General features: G+C 43.8%; 1 protein-coding gene across 6 annotated transcripts in view; it reads left to right on the top strand.

Annotated features, from left to right (window-relative positions):
* Positions 1–19103, top strand: part of Cacna1d (calcium voltage-gated channel subunit alpha1 D) — a 333084-nt gene that overhangs the window by 204885 nt on the left and 109096 nt on the right. For all 6 annotated transcript variants that reach the window (XM_090320974.1, XM_090320966.1, XM_090320957.1 and 3 more), the window contains exon 9: positions 15050–15219. In XM_090320974.1, the coding sequence (XP_090177100.1) occupies positions 15050–15219 (170 nt within the window). The remainder of the gene's footprint in view (positions 1–15049; positions 15220–19103) is intronic.

Genomic DNA, 19103 nt, shown 5'->3' with positions numbered 1-19103 from the left:
AAAGCAAAATCTTGAATATTTGAAGTTTGATCCAAGTGCTTGTAACTGCATTCTACAATAAAACGCAAGAATATTTATAGGGATGAAAAATATATGACTAAATAAGATACAACTTGCGCCTGGCATCTAATCAAGTTTAGGAGGCATGCAAAACAGGAAAGCATGACCCACAGGGAGAAGATTTAACCAATTAATTAAAATGAACCCACAACCACACAGATGTTAAAGTTAATAGAAAAAGACATAGTCATCATAACTATACATGTTCAACTAATAAATGGAGACAAAGAGGCAAAGTAGTATCAAAAAATGTTCCTGGGCACTGGTACTCATACCTATAATCTTAACTACTTGGAAAGCAAAGATCTGAGGATCACAGTTTAAAGCTAGTCTGAGTAGAAAAGTCCATGAAACTCAGCTCCAATTAACCATCAAAAAAGCCAGATGTAGATCAGTGCCTCAAGTGGTAGAATGCTTAGGGACAGCACCCCAGCATACAGTTCAAGCCTAGGACCTGCACACTGAATGAATGAATAATAAATGTTCTAGGAATATGTCAGTGAAAATGTTCAAGACCTCTTGTACTTAAAACTCTGCGGAAGTCGCTCGGGCATGGTGGCTCACGCCTATAATCGTAGCTACTCAGGAGGCTGAGATCTGAGGATTGCAGTTCACAACTAGCCTGGGCACAAAAGGCTTATGAGATTCTAATCTCCAGTTAACCACCAGAAAACCAGAAGTGGCACTGTGGCTCAAGTGGTAGAGTGCTAGCCGTGAACTAAAAAAAGCTCAGGAACAACACCCAGACCCAGAGTTCAAGCCCCACAACTGACAAAAAGAAACGTTTCCTTTGAATACATTATTTTCAAGGATTGAAAATTACAGTTATTAAAATGTTAGAAGAAGCTAGACAGTATTAAGAGAAGGTGCTTTTCTTTGTAATGAGAAGAAAGGAAAAAGAATATGTGTATATGTTTGGTCTAGGGATGGGGATATTCTTGTCTGTCTCCTAGTTTCTCAGAAGGAGGAAGCAGAATTGATGTCTGAGGTCCACATAGTCATTTCAGAGGTAGCTATTGAGTGGACAAGAGAAACAAGGGTGATGGTGGGTAATGTTGAGCTTCTAGTTGAAGCTGCTAATAGATGCTGAATCTTTACTGATGTCACCTGTCTCATTGTATGACTATGCATAGCTGCACTTCCCTGTTTATATCTAGGAATGATAAAATGATCAGGCTATTTATTAGTCATGTGTAGAAAAAGAGAACTTTGCTAGCTGTCAGTTTTGTTGGTATATAGAAAAAGAGGGAAAGAATTTTAGGGTATCACAAAGACACCCTTAAAGGATGGATCGTGAAATCTAAGTTGAATTAAGAGAAAAGAATCCTAATAAACAGAGGGGAAAATGAGGAGTCAAAATGTTTTTAAAGCCAGCTGGGGTGGCATGGTTCTCTAATGTCAACACTCACGAGGCACAGGAAGGAGAATGGTTGGTTTGAGGCCAGCTTGAGCTACAGTATGAGGTTTTTTTTAAAAAAATGGGGAATATTAAACAAGCCAGTTGGAATAAAAGGAGGTTGTAGTCATAGAAGAGAAATTCCTGAGTGATTGGGAGAGGGGAAAGGGGGCATCTAGGGTGTAACCATGGAATAGGGGGCTGGAGAAGGTGCACTGAAGAGAAGATGGTCATTGGAAACTCGTGTCTCAAGGAATTGAAAAGTTAAGGGTTGGTAAAGTCAAGCAAGGACAATTCCCTCAATTGCCTCAGAATTTGGGCTGGAGAGGAAGGAGAGTGCCAGCCAGGGCTCCAAGTCTTCTATTCTGGAGGTCATCTAATACTGAGGAAGGGAAGGTCACATAGCCCACTGGCACCATCTTCAAAGGTCTGGACGAGAGAATTGAAGCCCTGAGGTAGGTTAAGTTCTAGAAGGGTGGTGAAATTCAGGAAGCAGAAGTTTGGGGGTTCCTTGAAGATCCTTGGAGGTTCGGGAGAGCTTTTGCTGTGTAGAGCATTCCAGGAGGGCACCAGAAGGGCTGAAGAGTAAATGGAAAATGAACCAGAAACAAGCAAGAGGAGAGGAATACGGGAACGAAGGAGTGAGTGAAGCCATGAGCAGGGAGCTTTGTGGTGGCTAAGACTTCAGATGGCTGATCGTCCTGGTCTCACAGACTTGGTCAGCAGTTATGTTGTCTAGCAGCTGTGGTATGGCCACAGTCCACCAAGTGAGGTGGAAATGTTTGGAGTTTGACTCTCAGCACATAGCCTGACATGTTGGTTATTTCGTCAGTGCAGGCTCAGTGTCTTCTTGGCTGGGTAAAGAATGCTTGCAGAATGTTTTGCCATCAGCTTCTTTGGCTGAAGGAATTGCTCGCTGGTTATCTACATCTCTATTTCATGGCTTCATTTCTAGTCCCATACTCTCTAGGGATGTGACTTTGGTCATCCCACGTCTCCCTGAGACTGGATGGCCGGATTCGCTCTGTGATTTTTCTCACAAAGCAGTCCTGAAAACCTAGGAGAGAAATGGATCAGATGGGACTTAGTTGACTAACTGACAGCTCAAAATGTGAAGGGCAATTCAACCCCAGCCTGGCTGCCATCACCTCCTTGGGGGATGTTCCTGTGAGGTGGAAAAGCCTTTTTATTTGTAGTCTGAACACTCATTTGCTTGAATGTGTCTCCAGGGCCTCCCATCTTTCTGGGACCTAGAGAAGCACTTGAAGCATTAGCCTGATTTCTTCAAGTTTGATTGTCATAAGACTTTGGTATAGATTCAGGGATAAAACATTAATCCACTGTAAACTCCATCGTTCCTTTGAAATTTTGCTTTAAAATAAATCTTGGTTTAAGTTGTTTGTTGGCGCCTTCAGAGCCTCCAAGCATTTGAAACTTCAGCATTTGGGACAACATTCAAAGTATTCTAATACTGTGGGTGCTGGCACCCCACCAGTCCACATGGGAGCTATAACCGAGCCCACTTGCCCTTGAATCATTGGCTGCTACTTAACAACATGACTTCAGAGACAAGTGACTGAATTCCAGGACCCTATGTGGATTTCTTCTCCCTCTTTGGCCATTGATCATGTTTGTGCCTAGCACTATACTTAAGAATATGATGGGGCATTTGCAGGTCAGAAGAATTCCCCAAGGAAGCCAGGCTCCAGTTGAGCATTGAAGGATAGAGGAGGTTTATAAGAGTGTCTCATGCCAGTTGGAACCAATGTCTGTGACTGTCTTCCAGGGTGCTGGTGCGAAACACGAGAGTGATATGGAGCTAGGGATACCCTTGAAGGAGCAAGGTCTTTGTTTTGCTCTGTGAGCATTTCCAAGTGTTTGGAGTCAGGTAATTGTGGAGAGCTGCACCTAGGTCAAGCTATGTCAAGTGAGAAGGGGTGAGGAAAGCCCACGGGCTGAGGGGATTGTGTTAAGAGGCTGTAGCTGAGGTGGAAATGCTGATAGGGAGGGGAGGAGAGAGGACAGTTGTAACTAAAGTCTCTCAGATAAAGGCTGAGATCTGTATTTTTATTGTCAAATGTGATGTATAGACTGCCTTGGAGGAATGTTTATTTATTGCCTATTATCCTTGTTAATATCATGACTAGGATCATGTCCAGGCAGAGCCAAGTGCTTTAATTTCATTCCGTTTTCTCTACTGTTTTAGAGAAGGGAAGGGTTCTCCCCTGCCTGTTTTATGGCTGAGGGAAAGTTAAATATCTAATAAGAATTCAAGCAAATGATTTTCTTTCTGCAGAACCTGGCTCATCAGCCAGAAGCTCTCTCTCTGTCTGGTGTGGGAGAACCCCAGGGGATCCTGTCTACTCAGTCTGATCTTTCTGATACACCCTGAGCTGCTCTAATCTTTGTGCTCTGCTAGGTTTCTTCACTTCCTGAAACTAATTACCCTGAGCAGAGTGGAACAGTGGAATGTAAGGTGTCTGAGAACTAGGTTGCTCAGTGCTCATAAATTGGCTCATGAATAAGTCTTCATGAATCATGTGATCCCTTCAGGTCCTCTTTCAGGGGGATGGGGTCAGAGAGTTCCCAGAGCTTCTTGCTGTGGTGTCTTTATCCTGTTCTCCTTCAACTATTCCTGAGGTGCTAAGAGAGGGCACTGCCTACCCACCCTGCCTTTGACGGAGAACTCCTGAAAGGGAAAATCTGGCCCTCTAACTGCAGTTTTTATTGCTGCGTGCGTACGCACGTCCACCCACAAGTTATATAGCTCATTCTCAATATAGTGTCTAGGAAGTAACACTTATGCATTTGTTTACCCTTTGTTCTTCCATTTCTTTTTTTTTTTTTTTTTGCCAGTCCTGGGCTTGAGCTCAGGGCCTGAGCACTGTCCTTGGACTTTCTGAAGGCTAAAGCTCTACCACTTGAGCCTCAGCACCACTTCTGGCTTTTTTCTATGTATGTGGTACCAAGTAATTGAACCCGGTCTTAGTGCATGCTAGGCGAGCACTCTACCACTAGGCCAAACTCCTGGCCTGTTCTTCCATTTCTATGCACCCCCTTACCTTCCTCTAAACAGATAAATGAACAAGCCAGAAAAGAAAAAGATAAGAAAACAACAAAGAAAAACCTCATTTCCATTTTCTGGAGTTTACTTTGATAGATATTTTATATGATCAGAGGCACATAGGCATTGTGTCTTTGTGTTCTCCTATTTCTTGCCTTTTTTTTTGCCCATTCTGGGGCTTGAACTCAGGGCCTAAGTGATGTCCTTGGGCTTTCTCAAGGCTAGAGCTCTACCACTTGAGCCATAGCACCATTTCCAGCTTTTTTCCATGTATATAGTACCAAGGAATCTAATCTGGGTCTTTATGCATGCTAGGCAAGCACTCTCCCACTAGGCCAAACTTCCAGTCCTATTTCTTGCCTTTTTAAATGGCACTATGGGGCTCCAAGTAATGGAAAATTATGTGGGCACTTGTGGTCTAATATATCTAATGTAGAGCACAAATAACCACATTTGTCAATAGATCATCATTAACATAAGATTCATGAGTATTCATTATTTATCTGGTTGATGAACAATTATCAATGATCAAGTTTTGTGATTAGGAAAATCATGTAAATATAAAATAAGAGCTTCCCGTATGATGTATAAAAGAGATCAATAAATAGCCAATTTCATGGCTTTGAAACAAGATCCTTAAATTCAGAATTTAGGATCCAAATTCTATTCCAGGAATTCTTATTATGTCAGAGAAATGTCTTCCTGTCCTAGCCCAGGGTGCAGTGTGTGGAAGAGCATTTAAAGAGGAGGCAGGGAATTGTACCCCCCTGTACCCTCAGCCCAAGAAGAACTCTGTGGCTTAGAGAAGTAAGCAATCTTTGCTTGACTCCTGAGGAAGATGAAATCAGGATGCGGGAAGGAAACATGGGACCAGGCAGCTAGTCCATGCCTCCCTCCAGGGTGGACTACAAGTTAATAGTTCCTGGGGGTTTCTCTGCACAGGGTGCTTCAGCTACCAGTTCCTAGATTATCTGCATGGGAGATAACAAACCCATTCATTAAAAACCAGGAAATGCCTACTTTGAAACTGGTTCATCTTTTCCAAAATGGAAACAGCTTTCTTTTTTTTAATTGTAATTAATAGAGGAGTTACAGTTATATTCGCCCGATAGGTGCATTACTTCACACACATTGATACCCCTTCTCATGCTTTTGTCCCTATTTTTCTCCTCCCACCCCTCCCCTCATCTTGTTTTCCCCCTTCCCTTTCCTATTTCAAAGAAACAAATGAACATACATACAATATACCAGATAACAAGGTCAGATACTGTAACAATATGAGAATAACTAAGGGACAAGAGAGATGATAAATAACATAGCACATTAAGAACAACAATCACACACTATAAAGCTCTTGGTAAACAGCTTTCTTTTTAAAGCATCTTCACAGATTTTTGTGTCAGTAAAAGCATGAAGTACATGAAAAGGGGAGGATCATTTTTGTTTTTGCCAGTCTTGAGCCTTGAACTTGGGGCCTAGGCATTGTCTTTGGGCTTTTTCAAGGCTGGTGCTCTACCACTGAGCCACAGCACCATTTCTGGCTTTTTTTTTCTGTGTATGTGGTACTGAGGAATCAAACCCCAGTCTTCATGCAAGCACTCTGGACCCAGGGAGGATCATTTTTGAGAAACACAGCACACCAAAGCTCTCGCAAACAGAAGTGAGTCCCAAGGCACTGAATGCCTTACTTTACAAAGGGGCTCACCTTGAGCTTACCCTCATAATGAATTCCCAACAAATAATCATGACATGGTGTGGTGAATACAGGTATGACTGTTAAACCTTTTTCTCAAAGTATTTGGTGTATACACATGGACACTCCATTTTTTTTTTTCTAGTCCCTTTGGTCTACCAGAGTTTCCCACCGTTTTCTTGGCAGTTCCATGGCCTTTGAAGAACGCTGTCACCTTTCTACCCTCTTCCTACATCATCTGCAAGCAGATCGTGTGTACTCAGTGCTGTGGTCCCGAGATCTTACCCCCATCTGATCTATTGACTTTATGCAAATTCCTTTGGCAATTCTTGTCTTTTCATGATGGATGGAGAAATATGACAGACAACTGGCACTAGTAAGCTGAAAGTACTTTTTGCTGTGAAATACCACATATTTCTGCTGATGAAAAAAAAATAGTTCCCTTGAACAAAATCTGAACCTATGTGCTTTCCACAAAATTAGTTTTAAACACGAGAATATTCTTTGAACGCACTACTACTACTATCTATGTAGGAGAAAGAATTTAGATCTGATAAAAACTGATAAAAATCAGGGGGTTACTTCTTTAATTTCCCTTCTCCTTTGTCTTTTTAAATGCTGTTTCTATCTCTTGGTAAGCTTTCAAGCTCTTGATTTTTCTATGAGTCCTCCACCTCCTCTTCTTCCTCTTCCTCCTTTCCTCCCCTTCCTCCTCTTCCTCCTCTTCTTTTCCTTTTCTTCTTCCTTTTCCTTGTCTTACTTCTCCTCCTTCATACTAAGATTTGAACTGAGGATTCTGTGCTTGTTAGGCCATTGTTCTACCACTTGAGCCATGCCTCTAGCCCCTTTTGGATTAGTTCATTTTGAATAAGGTCTGGCTTTCTGCCCGGGCCAATTGGATTGTAATCCTCCTATTTGCACTTCTCATGTAACCATGTTGCTAAGCTTTTTATTGGTTGAGATAGATCTAAGCTGGCCTTAGAAGTACAATCCTCCTGATCTCAGTCTCCAGAATAGCAAGGATTACAGATGTGAGCCATTGCATCTCGCTTACTAGAAATCTGATCTTGATAATTCTATTTTCTCTGTTTATTGGTGTGTGTGTGGGGGTGTCAAAGTCATGAATTTGTCCAGATTTCATTTGGGTGAGTTAAACTAAGACCAAAACCAATATCTAAATAAGGATGATTTTCGTGGCCCATTTGTTTGGGGACATTTGGCAAAGGAAACCTGCTAGACAACTATGTCCTGTGTTTGTAGTAGTCATGTTTGATTTGCACTTCTATTTCTGTGCCTGCTGTCAGCTAAGTGCTTTCTCTGATACTGTAGGCAGATTCAGGGGTTCCAGAGCTTAGCCTGTTCATCCTGGGTATTGTCTGGGTTTGGAAGACAGCTCTGCAGAGCATGGGATATATGCCCAGATTCAGATACCACCAGGTCCCTAGGGTATGGACAAGACTGTCCCTGGAGTGGCGCCATCTGAGGAGTAAGGGACAACAGTGGGAAATAAAACAAAAAGGATGCTATGGAGTTGTGACTATGAAGGAAAATCAGAATGTGTGGTCCAGTGGGTGTCAATTTATTCGTCTCCACTGGGGCCAGGAGGCCGTGAGTTTAGCAGGCCCAAGGAAAGGATGTTGGTTGATGGCTAAGTAATGCTATTGACTGGACATATGATATGGGGCCAGTAATATTGCCTGATTGGGCTTCAGTGTTGGCCTTTGCTGTTGGCCTGTCTCTAGTAATGTGTGACCTAGCAATATAAATACTATGAAATTTAAATGAAGACTCTATGAAATCTAAATAAATGAGCACTTTATTTCTATTATTATTAGTGAGTAGCATAGCATAGACTAAGCCTTTTCTGCAAAAACCCAGGTCACCTCCACAGCTATGCAAGCTTTGATTCTGCTGAGGATTTGGGCTAGAGCTCTCAGCACTCTTTAAGGGCTCCTTCAGGTGGCTGCTTTAGTTCTAGAGGCCTTGGCTTGTTCTCTTACTTTCATCTTTTCTGTCTGAAGATGAGGATGAGTAGAAGCCCTTAGGCTTCTTCCGTGTTGATGCCACCAGATTTCCTGTCTACCAGGTCTATGAGGGTGCCAGACTGCTGCCATGGGAAAGGAGCAACAGACAGAAGAGACCAGTTCACAGCACGCAGGCTTCCTGCTTTCCCTTATGAGCTGTAGAGGAAGCCAAGAGAATGAGAGTGCAGGGTAGTGTTGGGGTGCTAGTTGGGGTGGACAGAGGATGTCTGTGATTCCTGGGAAGTCACATAGAAAGGTTTTAGAATATTCTGCCCTGTAAGTTCCTGTTAGGAATTAGTCCACCTAAATCACAGGCCCCTCCCCTCTGTCTGTACCCTGACTTTTCTCCAGGGTGGTTGTTACTTCTAGAGTCAACTCATTTTATATTGAGTGGACCTGGACTGTTAGAAATGCCTTGTTGAAATGTGTTATCATCAAACTTCTATTGGTCCCAGAGCCTGCATCCTTTTTAATGTCTGCATCCTTTTTAATATGACAGTGTCTCAGAGATCAAATACTCCTTTCCATTCAGGCCAATAGACATGGCCTGGCCCTGTGAAGGAAGATCCATACTAGCCAAAAGAGATGCTAGTGTATTGGACCTAGAAAACGGGCATGCAAAAGTTAGAGCTGACAGTGAAAACATGGTGTAGTAGTTCAGTCAGAATTGACAGGCCTCATAGCTGCTTCTCCAAGTCAGGATGTAAGAAAAATGAGGACTTGATGAAAAACGTTAAAATCACATTTTTATTGGTGTTAACTCTGATTCATCACCAGGATTTCCTAAATGCCTTCTGGCCTTCCGCCATCATTTTCAAGTTCTTCAGTTTGGTAATTAAGGCCCTTCGAAAATTGACTCTCAGCTGATTTTTGATCATCTTTCCATGTGTTTGGCCTTATCTCTTCTGTGCCCTTGTTGCAGTCTTTAAGCAGCTAGATGGGCAGGATCTCAATTTCCGTATATTGAAGGTAACAGCAGTCCATCCTTTATCAAAGAGGAGGTAATTAGAGGCTGCTGTCTGGGGGTTGGTGGGGAGCCACACATATATCCAAGTCTCACTGCTCAGTAATGGACTGCTCTGGTGATTCAGAGGCTAGCAGAACCTGTTTAGATTTGGTAGCCAAGGATTGCAGAAACAAAAACATAGGAGAACTTAACTGGAATTCAAGGAGAATGTTGCCCAGGCAAATTCTTAAAGGCTTGAGGAACTGCGATGAGAGGCCAAAGTACGAAATGTACATTTATGACTAGCATCTTGGAGTAGGGTAGGCCAAGAGGCCTTTGGTATTGATTTTTGAGACTGAGAAAATGAGCTAGGAGCCTGTTTCTTATCCTTGATCTACCTACAAATACTTTCTGAATAGCTGGGATTATGAGAATGTGCTACCATGTCCAGCCTCTCATTTGTCTTTTTCATTTCTCTCTTTTTTTTTTCTTTGCCAGTCCTGGCCTTGGGCTCAGGGCCTGAGCACTGTCCTTGGACTTTCTCAAGGCTTAGCACTCTACCACTTGAGCCTCAGGGCCCACTTCCGGCTTTTTGCTATGTATGTGGTACCGAGGAATCGAACCCAGGTCTTTGTGCATGCTAGGCAAGCACTCTACCACTAGGCCAAACTCCCGGCCCTGTCTTTTTCATTTCTAAATCCCTAATAGGGATACAGGGTAGTTTAGATATTTTTTAATAATTTAAAAATTTTATAATTTTATACTGCTGTTTAGTTTAGTTTTGTTTTCTGTTGGTCACAGGGTTTGCACTCGGAGGCTGGGCACTGTCCCTAAGCTGTTTTGCTGAAAGCTAACATTTTACCATTTGAGCCACAGCTCTTCTGTTTTTTGAGGGATGGAGGCAGTGGGTGGGAGTTAAGTGATTAATTGAAGATAAGAGTTTCAGGGAACTTTGCTGCCTGGGTTTTAAATCATCATTCTCATATCTCAGCCTCCTGAGTAGCCAGGATTACAAGCATGAGCCACCAGCGCTTGGCTCTTTTAGTTATTTTGTTGTTTTATTTTTATCAGATTTGGCCAGTAGGAGATGCTCCTGGATCTCCTGTGATTTTTTTCTTAATACTAATACTGGGACTTTACCTCAGGATCTTGGGGACTGTCCCCTAGCTTTTTTGTTCAAGGTTGGTGCTCTGCCACTTGAGCCTCAGCTCCATTTCTGGCTTTTTTTTTTTCCTAATTGAAGATAAGAGTCTCATGAATTTTCCTATCCAGGCTGGTTTTGAACAAAGATCTTCAGACCCTCCTGAGTAGCAAGGATTATAGGTATGCTTCACCAGTGTCTGGTAGGTCCTGTGTCTTTATGGAATGTTACATTATGTTTTTGGTCTTTGAGTATTTCCTTATTTTCTCCATCTGGTACCTACTCTGACCTTAAAATCAGTCTTAAAATCATCCATTTCTCTGAAGATCTTTATCTTTATAAAGAAATACTACTTGCTTATTAAGTAGTTTTCATGCTGGCACTGTACAACTTCAGTCATGCCTCCAGTCTGGAATTTTGCTGATTAAATGAAGATGGAATCTCAGACTTTTCTTCCCAGGTTGGCTTTGTGTGAGCCACAAGTGTCCAGCTTGCATTCTTTTTTAAAATTGTTGTTTTGAAGGTGATCTACAGAGGGGTTACAGTTACCTAAATCAAGTAAAAAGTACATTTCTTTTTGGACAGTGTCACCCTCTCCCTCTCTATCCCAGTTTTCCCCTCCAATCCCAACCACAAGTTGTATAGTTGATTTTCAGTATGGTATGCAGTGAGTACCATTGCTGCATTTGTTTGCCCTTTGTCCCTCCATTTCTGTGCCTGTCCTTACATTCCCAAAGGCACATAAATGAACAGACAGAACAAAAAGAAAAACAGCAAAAAGAAAAATAACATTTTATTTTCATTTCCTGGAATTTATTTTAATGGATCTTATTTTGTATGGTCTGATGCACATAGGTATGTGCCTTTCTGGTTCTTTTCAAATAGTTTTTGTTTCAGAAACCTAACAAACCCTAGTCTACTCTGCAGGACATGCTTCCCTTAATCTCACAATTCTCCTGCCTTAGACCAACATGTGGACATCAGATATGTTCTGCATCCTTTCAATAGACAAAAATTGAACACATGCATTTCTACAAAACTATATACTTACATTAATACGCATATACTCCTATTAGCATCTTTCTAAAAAAAATCAAACAGTGGGCTTTAGAGAAACCCTTTTAGAAATCTTGGGTTCTCACCTACATCTCTTAATTCCAGTGTATCCTCCAGAGGATTTTATCTAGTCTTCTTTCATTCCATGTTTCTCTGTTTTTCCAGTGAGAACTCTAGTTCCCAACATTAACACATTTATTCATTCTCACACAGCTAAAATTAATTTTTGAGTTGTCTCACCCATATTTCTACCAAAAAAAGAAAGGAAAAAGAAAAACTGGATGAGCTCGAGGTGTCCCTGCAGTCCTTCCTTGGCTCTAATCCTGCTGAAGATTGACAGCACGCAGACTGTTGGCAAGGTTTTCGATTGCTTTTGTCTTTCTCCTTCAGTATGTGTGTGATGTTCATCAAAATAAATTGGAAGCCGGGCACTGGGGGCTCACACCTGCAATCCTAGCTATTCAGGAGGCTGAGCTCTAAGGATCATAGTTCAAAGCTGGTCCTGGGAGTAAAGCCCACGAGACTCTTCTCTCCAGTTAACTGCCAAAAAAAAAAGCTGTGGCCCAAATATAGAGTGCTAGCTCTGGGAAAAAAAAAACCCAAAACTAAGAAGCTCCAGTAACAGCACACACACACACATACATATTGATGTTCTAGGCTTGAGCTCACAGTTTGAGCTCTGTCCTTGGACTTTCTCAAGACTAGAGCTCTACCACTTGAATCTCAGCACCACTTGTGGCTTTTTTCTTTGTGCATGCTAGGCAGGCACTCTTTACCACTAAGCCAAACTCCCAGCCCTTGAATTATTTTTTAAAATCTTTAATGTAAAAAGCATTTAGTTCCAAAAGTCATAAACTTTACAAGAAGATATACTTAGTGTTACCATTTGATCCTTTTTACTTTCTATTCCATTTGTCCGAATGCTTTTCTGTTTTATTTTTCAAATATAGCCTAGAGAAACATGTGTTTTAATATCTTCTCATCTTCTATATGCAAAGAGAAACCCTCTGCATGTACTGTTTTCCAAGTATTTATGTTTTCTCTTGGTCACACACCACAAAACTGTGGACCACAACGTGTAAGAAATAGTTTTGGATTTTGGGGAAAGTCTGATCATTTCTACCAATAACATTTTTAAACTTTTGCAATAATGACCATTACACGGTCTCTTCGTAATAATCCTAAGAGATGGCAGCATCCTATGCAAAACAGTCTTTTTCTTTTTTAATCATAATCCACTGAAGTCATTAGCAGAAACAATGAACCTGAGGTGGGAGTTGGTTCCCACAGAACAGATTTGTTGTGCGCAAATGAGCAGTGGTACAGCACTGAGATGGGAGTGCTGCCCTACTGAGTCACTCTGAGCCCTGTGATCCTGGACATCCTTTTTGTAGACCTCCAAATTCTGCTGGGATTGCAGCATTTTAGAGCCTACTCCAAACGTCTCCTTTTTTGTTTGAGAACTCTTGAGTCACCTTTTAAATTTCTGGCTCATGCCAAGATTCAACAGAAAACTATTGGAGATTTGCACTTCATCTTAGTACAGTGCTTTCTGTTTTCTAAAGTATCCTCTCTTGGAATAGCTTACTTAATCTCCCCAAGCAGTTGAACAGGTGTCATTGTATCTATTTTGCAAGTAGAGAGAATGATAGCAACAACAAAGGAAACTCAGAAAACAAAGCTTGGAGTTTGGCCTAGAATCCAGGTCTTCAGACTCAGAATCCTGGGCAGGCTAGGAGGCTAGGCTTGTTTTCAGACCCTTCTTGCCTCTTCCTCTGTCCCATCCTGTGGTCAGCAGGCAGTTTTTGCCATACAAATCACAGTCGTGCTACCTGCCTAGTAGGTAATAAGCCCTTTAAAATGGTATGAAATCAGGTCAGAGTGTCTGTAGCAAAAACAAAACTTAAAAAAAAATTTATATGGGAATACTTCTTGGTAAATAATATAATTGAAGGTCCACTTGTTCCTTACAATACATGTAAGAGAACAGGTTATATAATGCATTTTCTTGTAGGCACTTGGAATGCCAATTTCTCCTGGTCGCTGCACAAGGATGTGATTTGGATTGAATGTGACTTTTTCAGAGTTAGAGTAATTTGGTGACTTTACACAGGGCTGAGATATGCATTTGTCCTGTCTTTAGAAGCCCAGACTGTTCTCAAGCTGGATTGTGAGAACAGCAAGACCCTGCCCTCCAAGTCCCTTCTTTCTTGAGAGAAGAAGATGTTCTCTGGAGGAAGAAGTGCCTTTGGGATAGGGGGTCCGAACACATGTCTGGATCCTGAACACACCCGAAACTCCCCAAGGCTGTCAGTGAGTTGTATCCACACCCTTGCCTCTTTCTGAACTTCCAGAAGACAGAGTAGGGACAGAGCAGCCTTACTGAAGCCAAGGATGGTTGTTAGGTTGCAAAAAGTAGTCAGGCATAGAATCTGTCAGTGCAATCCTTTCTTGTTGCAGGCCTTTGGCAAGGATTCCATGTTTTTACCTGAAGTATGGGTTTCCCTGGATGCTCAAGTCTCCGTTCAGTCCCCTGAAGACCTATAGTTAAGAGAGGAGCATGCAGAGGAGATGGTGGGTGGGAGGTGGGGTGGGAGCGCTGGCTTGATGAAAGCGGGCCATTTCCCCTTTGATCAGTTTAAGTTAGAGGTCCTTGGAGGGAGGTGATGTGCTTACTTTGGCTTGGAAGGCAGGCAGCAGGAGACAGTGGCACCTGCATGAGAGTCTTGGGCTGTTTGTGAAGAGGTCTCCTCACCTCTGTAACCTCACTTGCTTCCTAGCAGCTTTGGATTGTACTTCCTAAATGGTTCCTTGTAATTGTCTACCAGACTCAAATTTTCCTGAACAAGTATACGGGTTTGTGTCTGTGTGTAGATATGGGGTTATAGAAGGTAGAGTAAGCAACCAACAGTGGGGAACATTTGTGTTTCTGCCAAAGCCTTTCCAGGGCAGGTGTTCCCATGAGTGGGCAACAGATGGCACTGCCTCTTTGCCTCCTAGAGGGAGGAAGCAGCAAGGCCAGAAGTGAGGGTTAAGAAAAACAGCAGCTCCCTTAGTTCCTGCCTGGAAAGGGAGACCTGGGCTCTGGCAGCCATCTTGCATGGGTCCACCCAGACCCTTTTTATTGCTCCTGCCTGACTCTGCGATGCTGGGAGGTGATCCTCATGTGGAGATTGGGAAGGACTACTCCCCCGACAGAGCTCTTGGTTTGACAAAGAGGTCAGTTTCATCTAAAAGTATTGAAGAAGCCCTAACCTGGGTGGGTGATTTCAGGGACCCATTTGGGTCCCTTCTCTGGGAAGTTCAGGGGAGGCTCTGGAGAAGGAGGGCCATCTCAGAGTTACAGGCCTTCATGGGGGGATGTCAGAGGCCTACTGTGACAGCACTTGGTGCTTTTGGCCTGGGATCCTTACCGTCCTGAAGGGAGCTCACTTCCTAAGCAATGATGCATGCGTGTTGGTGTGGTTTCTGCAACTCTGGCACCCCGTCCTGCTTAGGGATACACTGTCTTCTGTCCTGTACACGTCTGTGGCTCATTTCTGCGCTCACGTGGGCTCTCTCAGTGCTGTGTGTCCTGCTGCCGAGACCATTGTGCAGCAGGGCAGATGGCTGGCGGTGCAAGTCTCCAAGGATGTCCTGACAGGTGTGTGTTCTCTTTGCCTCCTTCAGAGAATTCTCAAAGGAAAGAGAGAAAGCAAAAGCCCGGGGAGATTTCCAGAAGCTTCGAGAGAAGCAGCAATTGGAAGAAGATCTTAAGGGCTACTTGGATTGGATCACCCAGGCAGAGGACATCGATCCGGAGAATGAGGAGGAGGGAGGAGAGGAAGGAAAAAGAAATAGTAGGTGTTGCTCTTCCTTTTCCTGACCAGACAGACTTGGCCTACACTTGACACCACCATGGCTGGTGTCCTCTCTCTGACGAGGCTGAGTGGACTGCCTCGCCCAGCCACCCTGCTCCTGTGACATCCTGGACAGAACAAATGTATTTATACCACCTCCAGATTTCACCCAGAGTTTAGGGTTCAGGTTTACATGAAGTAAGGTGACTCTGTAACTGGAAAACACACACACACACACACACACACACACACACTATAAGTGTTGGGAATTGGGTATGCCTGTATGCCTATTTCTGTGTGGATACAGGAGAGAGGGCATTGTAGTTCCCTGTCCTTCAGAGTAAACAGTACTGCTGCCACAGAATTGGAAAATCATGGTCCATTCCACTTTTGTTCTGCCTGAGGTGGCTCCCACCTATGCCTTCCATATACAGCCAGATGCTTAGCCCATCCAGGGCAGTGGACTACCAGTTCATTGGGGTAGGCTCTTGTTAAGAAGCCTAGGAGTCAGCTGGTTGCTTTGTAGCCCACCTGCCTGGTTCCCATGGTGTGACACTAACATGCTTTCTATAGGCCTGATATCAGTCCTGTACTGGATAATTCCACCACTGGAATTAATTGCTATTGCTGATCTCTCTCTTACCATGTGTTATTTCCCCACGAATGCACTCTCGTCTTCCTGAGCCCTGTGTGCCGCTGCTAATGTTAGTAGTTGAAATCCAGCAGTGCATTTGACTACCATGCTTGTAACTTATTTCTAATCTAGAATCTATCCCCTGGAAGGCCTAGGAAGCTGAGAGTTTAGTCCTAACTGGTAAAATATGCTGAGAGAGCCCCTGACTGGAAGAATGCCTTGGGTGCCCTTGTTTGTTCCTTTCTTAAGAAGGTCAAGCCTGCTCACGAGGAGCCAGAGCCCCAGGGTACATGGAGAGAGAGAGTGTGCTGCAGGAGCTGGAGGGGCATTTGGACAGGATGTGGATCCTTGACCTGACTCTTGAAGGGTAGAATAGATCTGAGGTATGACAGTTCACTGTCAGACCCATGGGAACAGCAAGAGGTGAGCGGAAGCCAGGCCCAGGGAGGATGGGATAGGTCCTTCATTGGGCTGGAACACAGAGGGTGTGATGGTCAGGTGAACTGAAGTGATAAGGAGGGCAGATCTGTGTCCCTGCTGTAGGCAGTGGCGTATGAAGCTGTAGCTGAAAGGGCCGGTCTTAACTAAAATGACCCGTTGTGTGCTGTCATGGTCTCCTGGCTTCCTGTGGCTGAGTCACACCTGTATGCTCCTGGGATGAGGGTTGATGACATGCATGCCTCTGCCCATTCCTACTACCTACTTGCTACATCTTCACAGGGTCATGAAGAGGCCAGGACTTCATCTCCTGAGGGTTGGGAAGTGGCTGCAGGGATGCAGTGAGGGAGGGGCGGGTTGGGGGGGATGTACAGTGGGAGTCTTTGCAGAGCTGCTCACATTTCTTGCTTACAAGATCACAGTTGGTAAAATGGACATTTCCCTTAGCTCCAAATGTGGTGATGTGGTGGATAAATGATGAGACTTAAAGAGACCATGGACACCTCCCTAGTACTGCTCCCCTTAGGTGACCAAGCCAACTTCAACCTCAAGACACTGTCAGGGCTTATGCATATGCTGTATGACCGACAGCAAGCCTCTCAGCTGAGGCTTGGAGATGTCTCCTAGCCCTCTCTTCATTTGCAGACGGCAGCTTGGAGGCCTGCCAGCCATCTGCTTCACCCCTCTCATGCCGGGTTGTAGCACATTACGTGTACATGAAAGTTGTATCACTGTTGGGAGGGCAGAGGGTCTTTCTTTGCTGTTTTAGATGTGTTCCATAGGGACCCAAGCATGGTCCTCCTGCCGGCAGTGGCTGAGCAGCTCCACCTCCAGAAATAGGCACAGATAGAAATTCTTTTGTGTTACTAATGTCAGTTGTGGTAGAGCTATTTTCATGGTCCATGACTTAAAGCATTTTCACTGGGCTTGAGTGGCCCTAAGGGTTCATTTTTGTATCTGCACTCACGTTCTCCTATATCCAGCTACTGTTGGTAAAGGATCTAGCCATAGAGTGACCAAATCAGTATCTCTGTCCTGCAGAGAAGTCACTATGGAGAGAAGATAGAAGGCAGTTGCCTTCTTAACATCGAATGCAGAAGCTGGTGTTGTAATCAAGGTCCAGCAGACTACTTTTGAACTCAGAAGGGCACAAGGACCCTGACTGGTGTGTGTGTGTGTGTGTGTGTGTGTGTGTGTGTGTCTGTCTGTCTGTCTGTCTGTCTGTCTGTCTGTCTGATGGTATGTGTGATGGGGTGGAGGGGGGCAGGCAATGATAGTGGGGGGAGGTTTGAGGAAGGGGAAACATTCTTACTGGGCTCTGAGAAATGGGTATGCTTTTGCTGTGGATGGGGTTCGAGCTGAGGAAATAGCACAGACAAGATGTGGAAAATGACAAATGTTCAAATCCTTCAAATGCATAGTAATATCATCAAGCAAAGAAGCAAAGGTTCTTTAAAAGTCACAGATCTTCAGAATTAGCTTTGTAACTGGGGCTCCTGGGTCTATAAAGATGTACTGTATCTTTGGAACATCAGCATTTATGGTTTCTGCTATACACAGTGATATGTGACTCAAAATGATTACCTTAGAGTTTGATCCAAAATAGCAAATATTTCTGTGTTGTACCCTTGTTCTTAAGCGAGCTGTTTGTGCCAGGTGTTGGAATTTCCTGTGGAGCAAGCCTCATTGTGTTTCCCAGTTTTAAGAATGCTGGAGCCTTAACGCTTGGGGCTTTAAATAAAGATTCTAGGCTATAGGAACCACATTGAGATTTAACTGATGAAGAAGACACCCCCCTCCCCACCATCTCCTCCTGACAAGGAGGAGGGGAGGTTTCCTGAATATAAACACCCCAGACTTTACAGAGAAGCTGTCTGGTGGGATTTCCCTGGGGCCTCTCATAACTGCCACAGCTAGAAAACCACAGGAGAGAGCTTGAACCAGGTCCTCCCTGCCCTGCTTGCCAGACATTTGTGGCCTTCCCATTAACCTGCCAGAGGCCCAGGACCATCTCTGATGAGCAGGCAGCCTTAAGGAGTTACCATAATCGCATTGTGGCACCAGGGTCCTCTTGAGTGTGGAAGGTCCACCCCACGTGTCTGTCTCAGCCCTGTGGTCGGATCATCTCTGGAGGGAAAGGGATACAGGACTGACCAGGACTCCTAACTTTATCCATATTGGCACAGGATGCTGATTCCACTAGCTGTCCTTTGATCTAGCCATGAGTTGTAGTTTCTTCAAGCATTAGAAGTGGTTCCTGCTGGCTGTCACCAATCTAGATAAGCAAAGGGGGCAAGGAGGAATAGCCTCTGATTCATCCTGGGGCATGAACCATGAGTGCCTCCTCTTTTTTAAGCTCCCTGAAGCTACTTTGTACAGGTGGGGCTGAGTATTCCCACCACCATACTTCGTAGTAGTACTTGGCTGTGGTTGTTTTCTTCACACTCCAAGAAAACTTGGCCTCAGCAGAGTATAGTTGAAAGTTCTACTAGACCTCTGATGAATCTCCAGGTGAGAATCTTGGCTCTGTGCTTTTCTTCAGAAACAGTGAGATAGTTATATATCAATGGAAAAATCTTTCAACCCAGTCACTCCTGAGATCTAATAGCATGGCTTTAAAAGTCCATTTCTAATTTTTTTAGTGTCAGGGAACAGATGTCACATCAAGTACTTGAAGAAGCACTCACATTATCTTTTCCCTCAGATCTGCTGTCACTTGCTGTATCTGTGGTACCCAATTCTGACTGTATATTACAGTCACCTCAGGAGCGGATGGCTTTCTTGATGTCACACTTCACCCTCCAAGACTCTG

The sequence above is a fragment of the Megascapheus bottae genome, chromosome 2 (assembly GCF_031878675.1).
Source record: "Megascapheus bottae isolate mThoBot1 chromosome 2, mThoBot2.hap1, whole genome shotgun sequence".
Lineage (NCBI taxonomy): Eukaryota > Metazoa > Chordata > Mammalia > Rodentia > Geomyidae > Megascapheus > Megascapheus bottae.
Note: the sequence above shows the minus strand (reverse complement) of the source record. Positions and strands in the feature narration are given on the sequence as shown.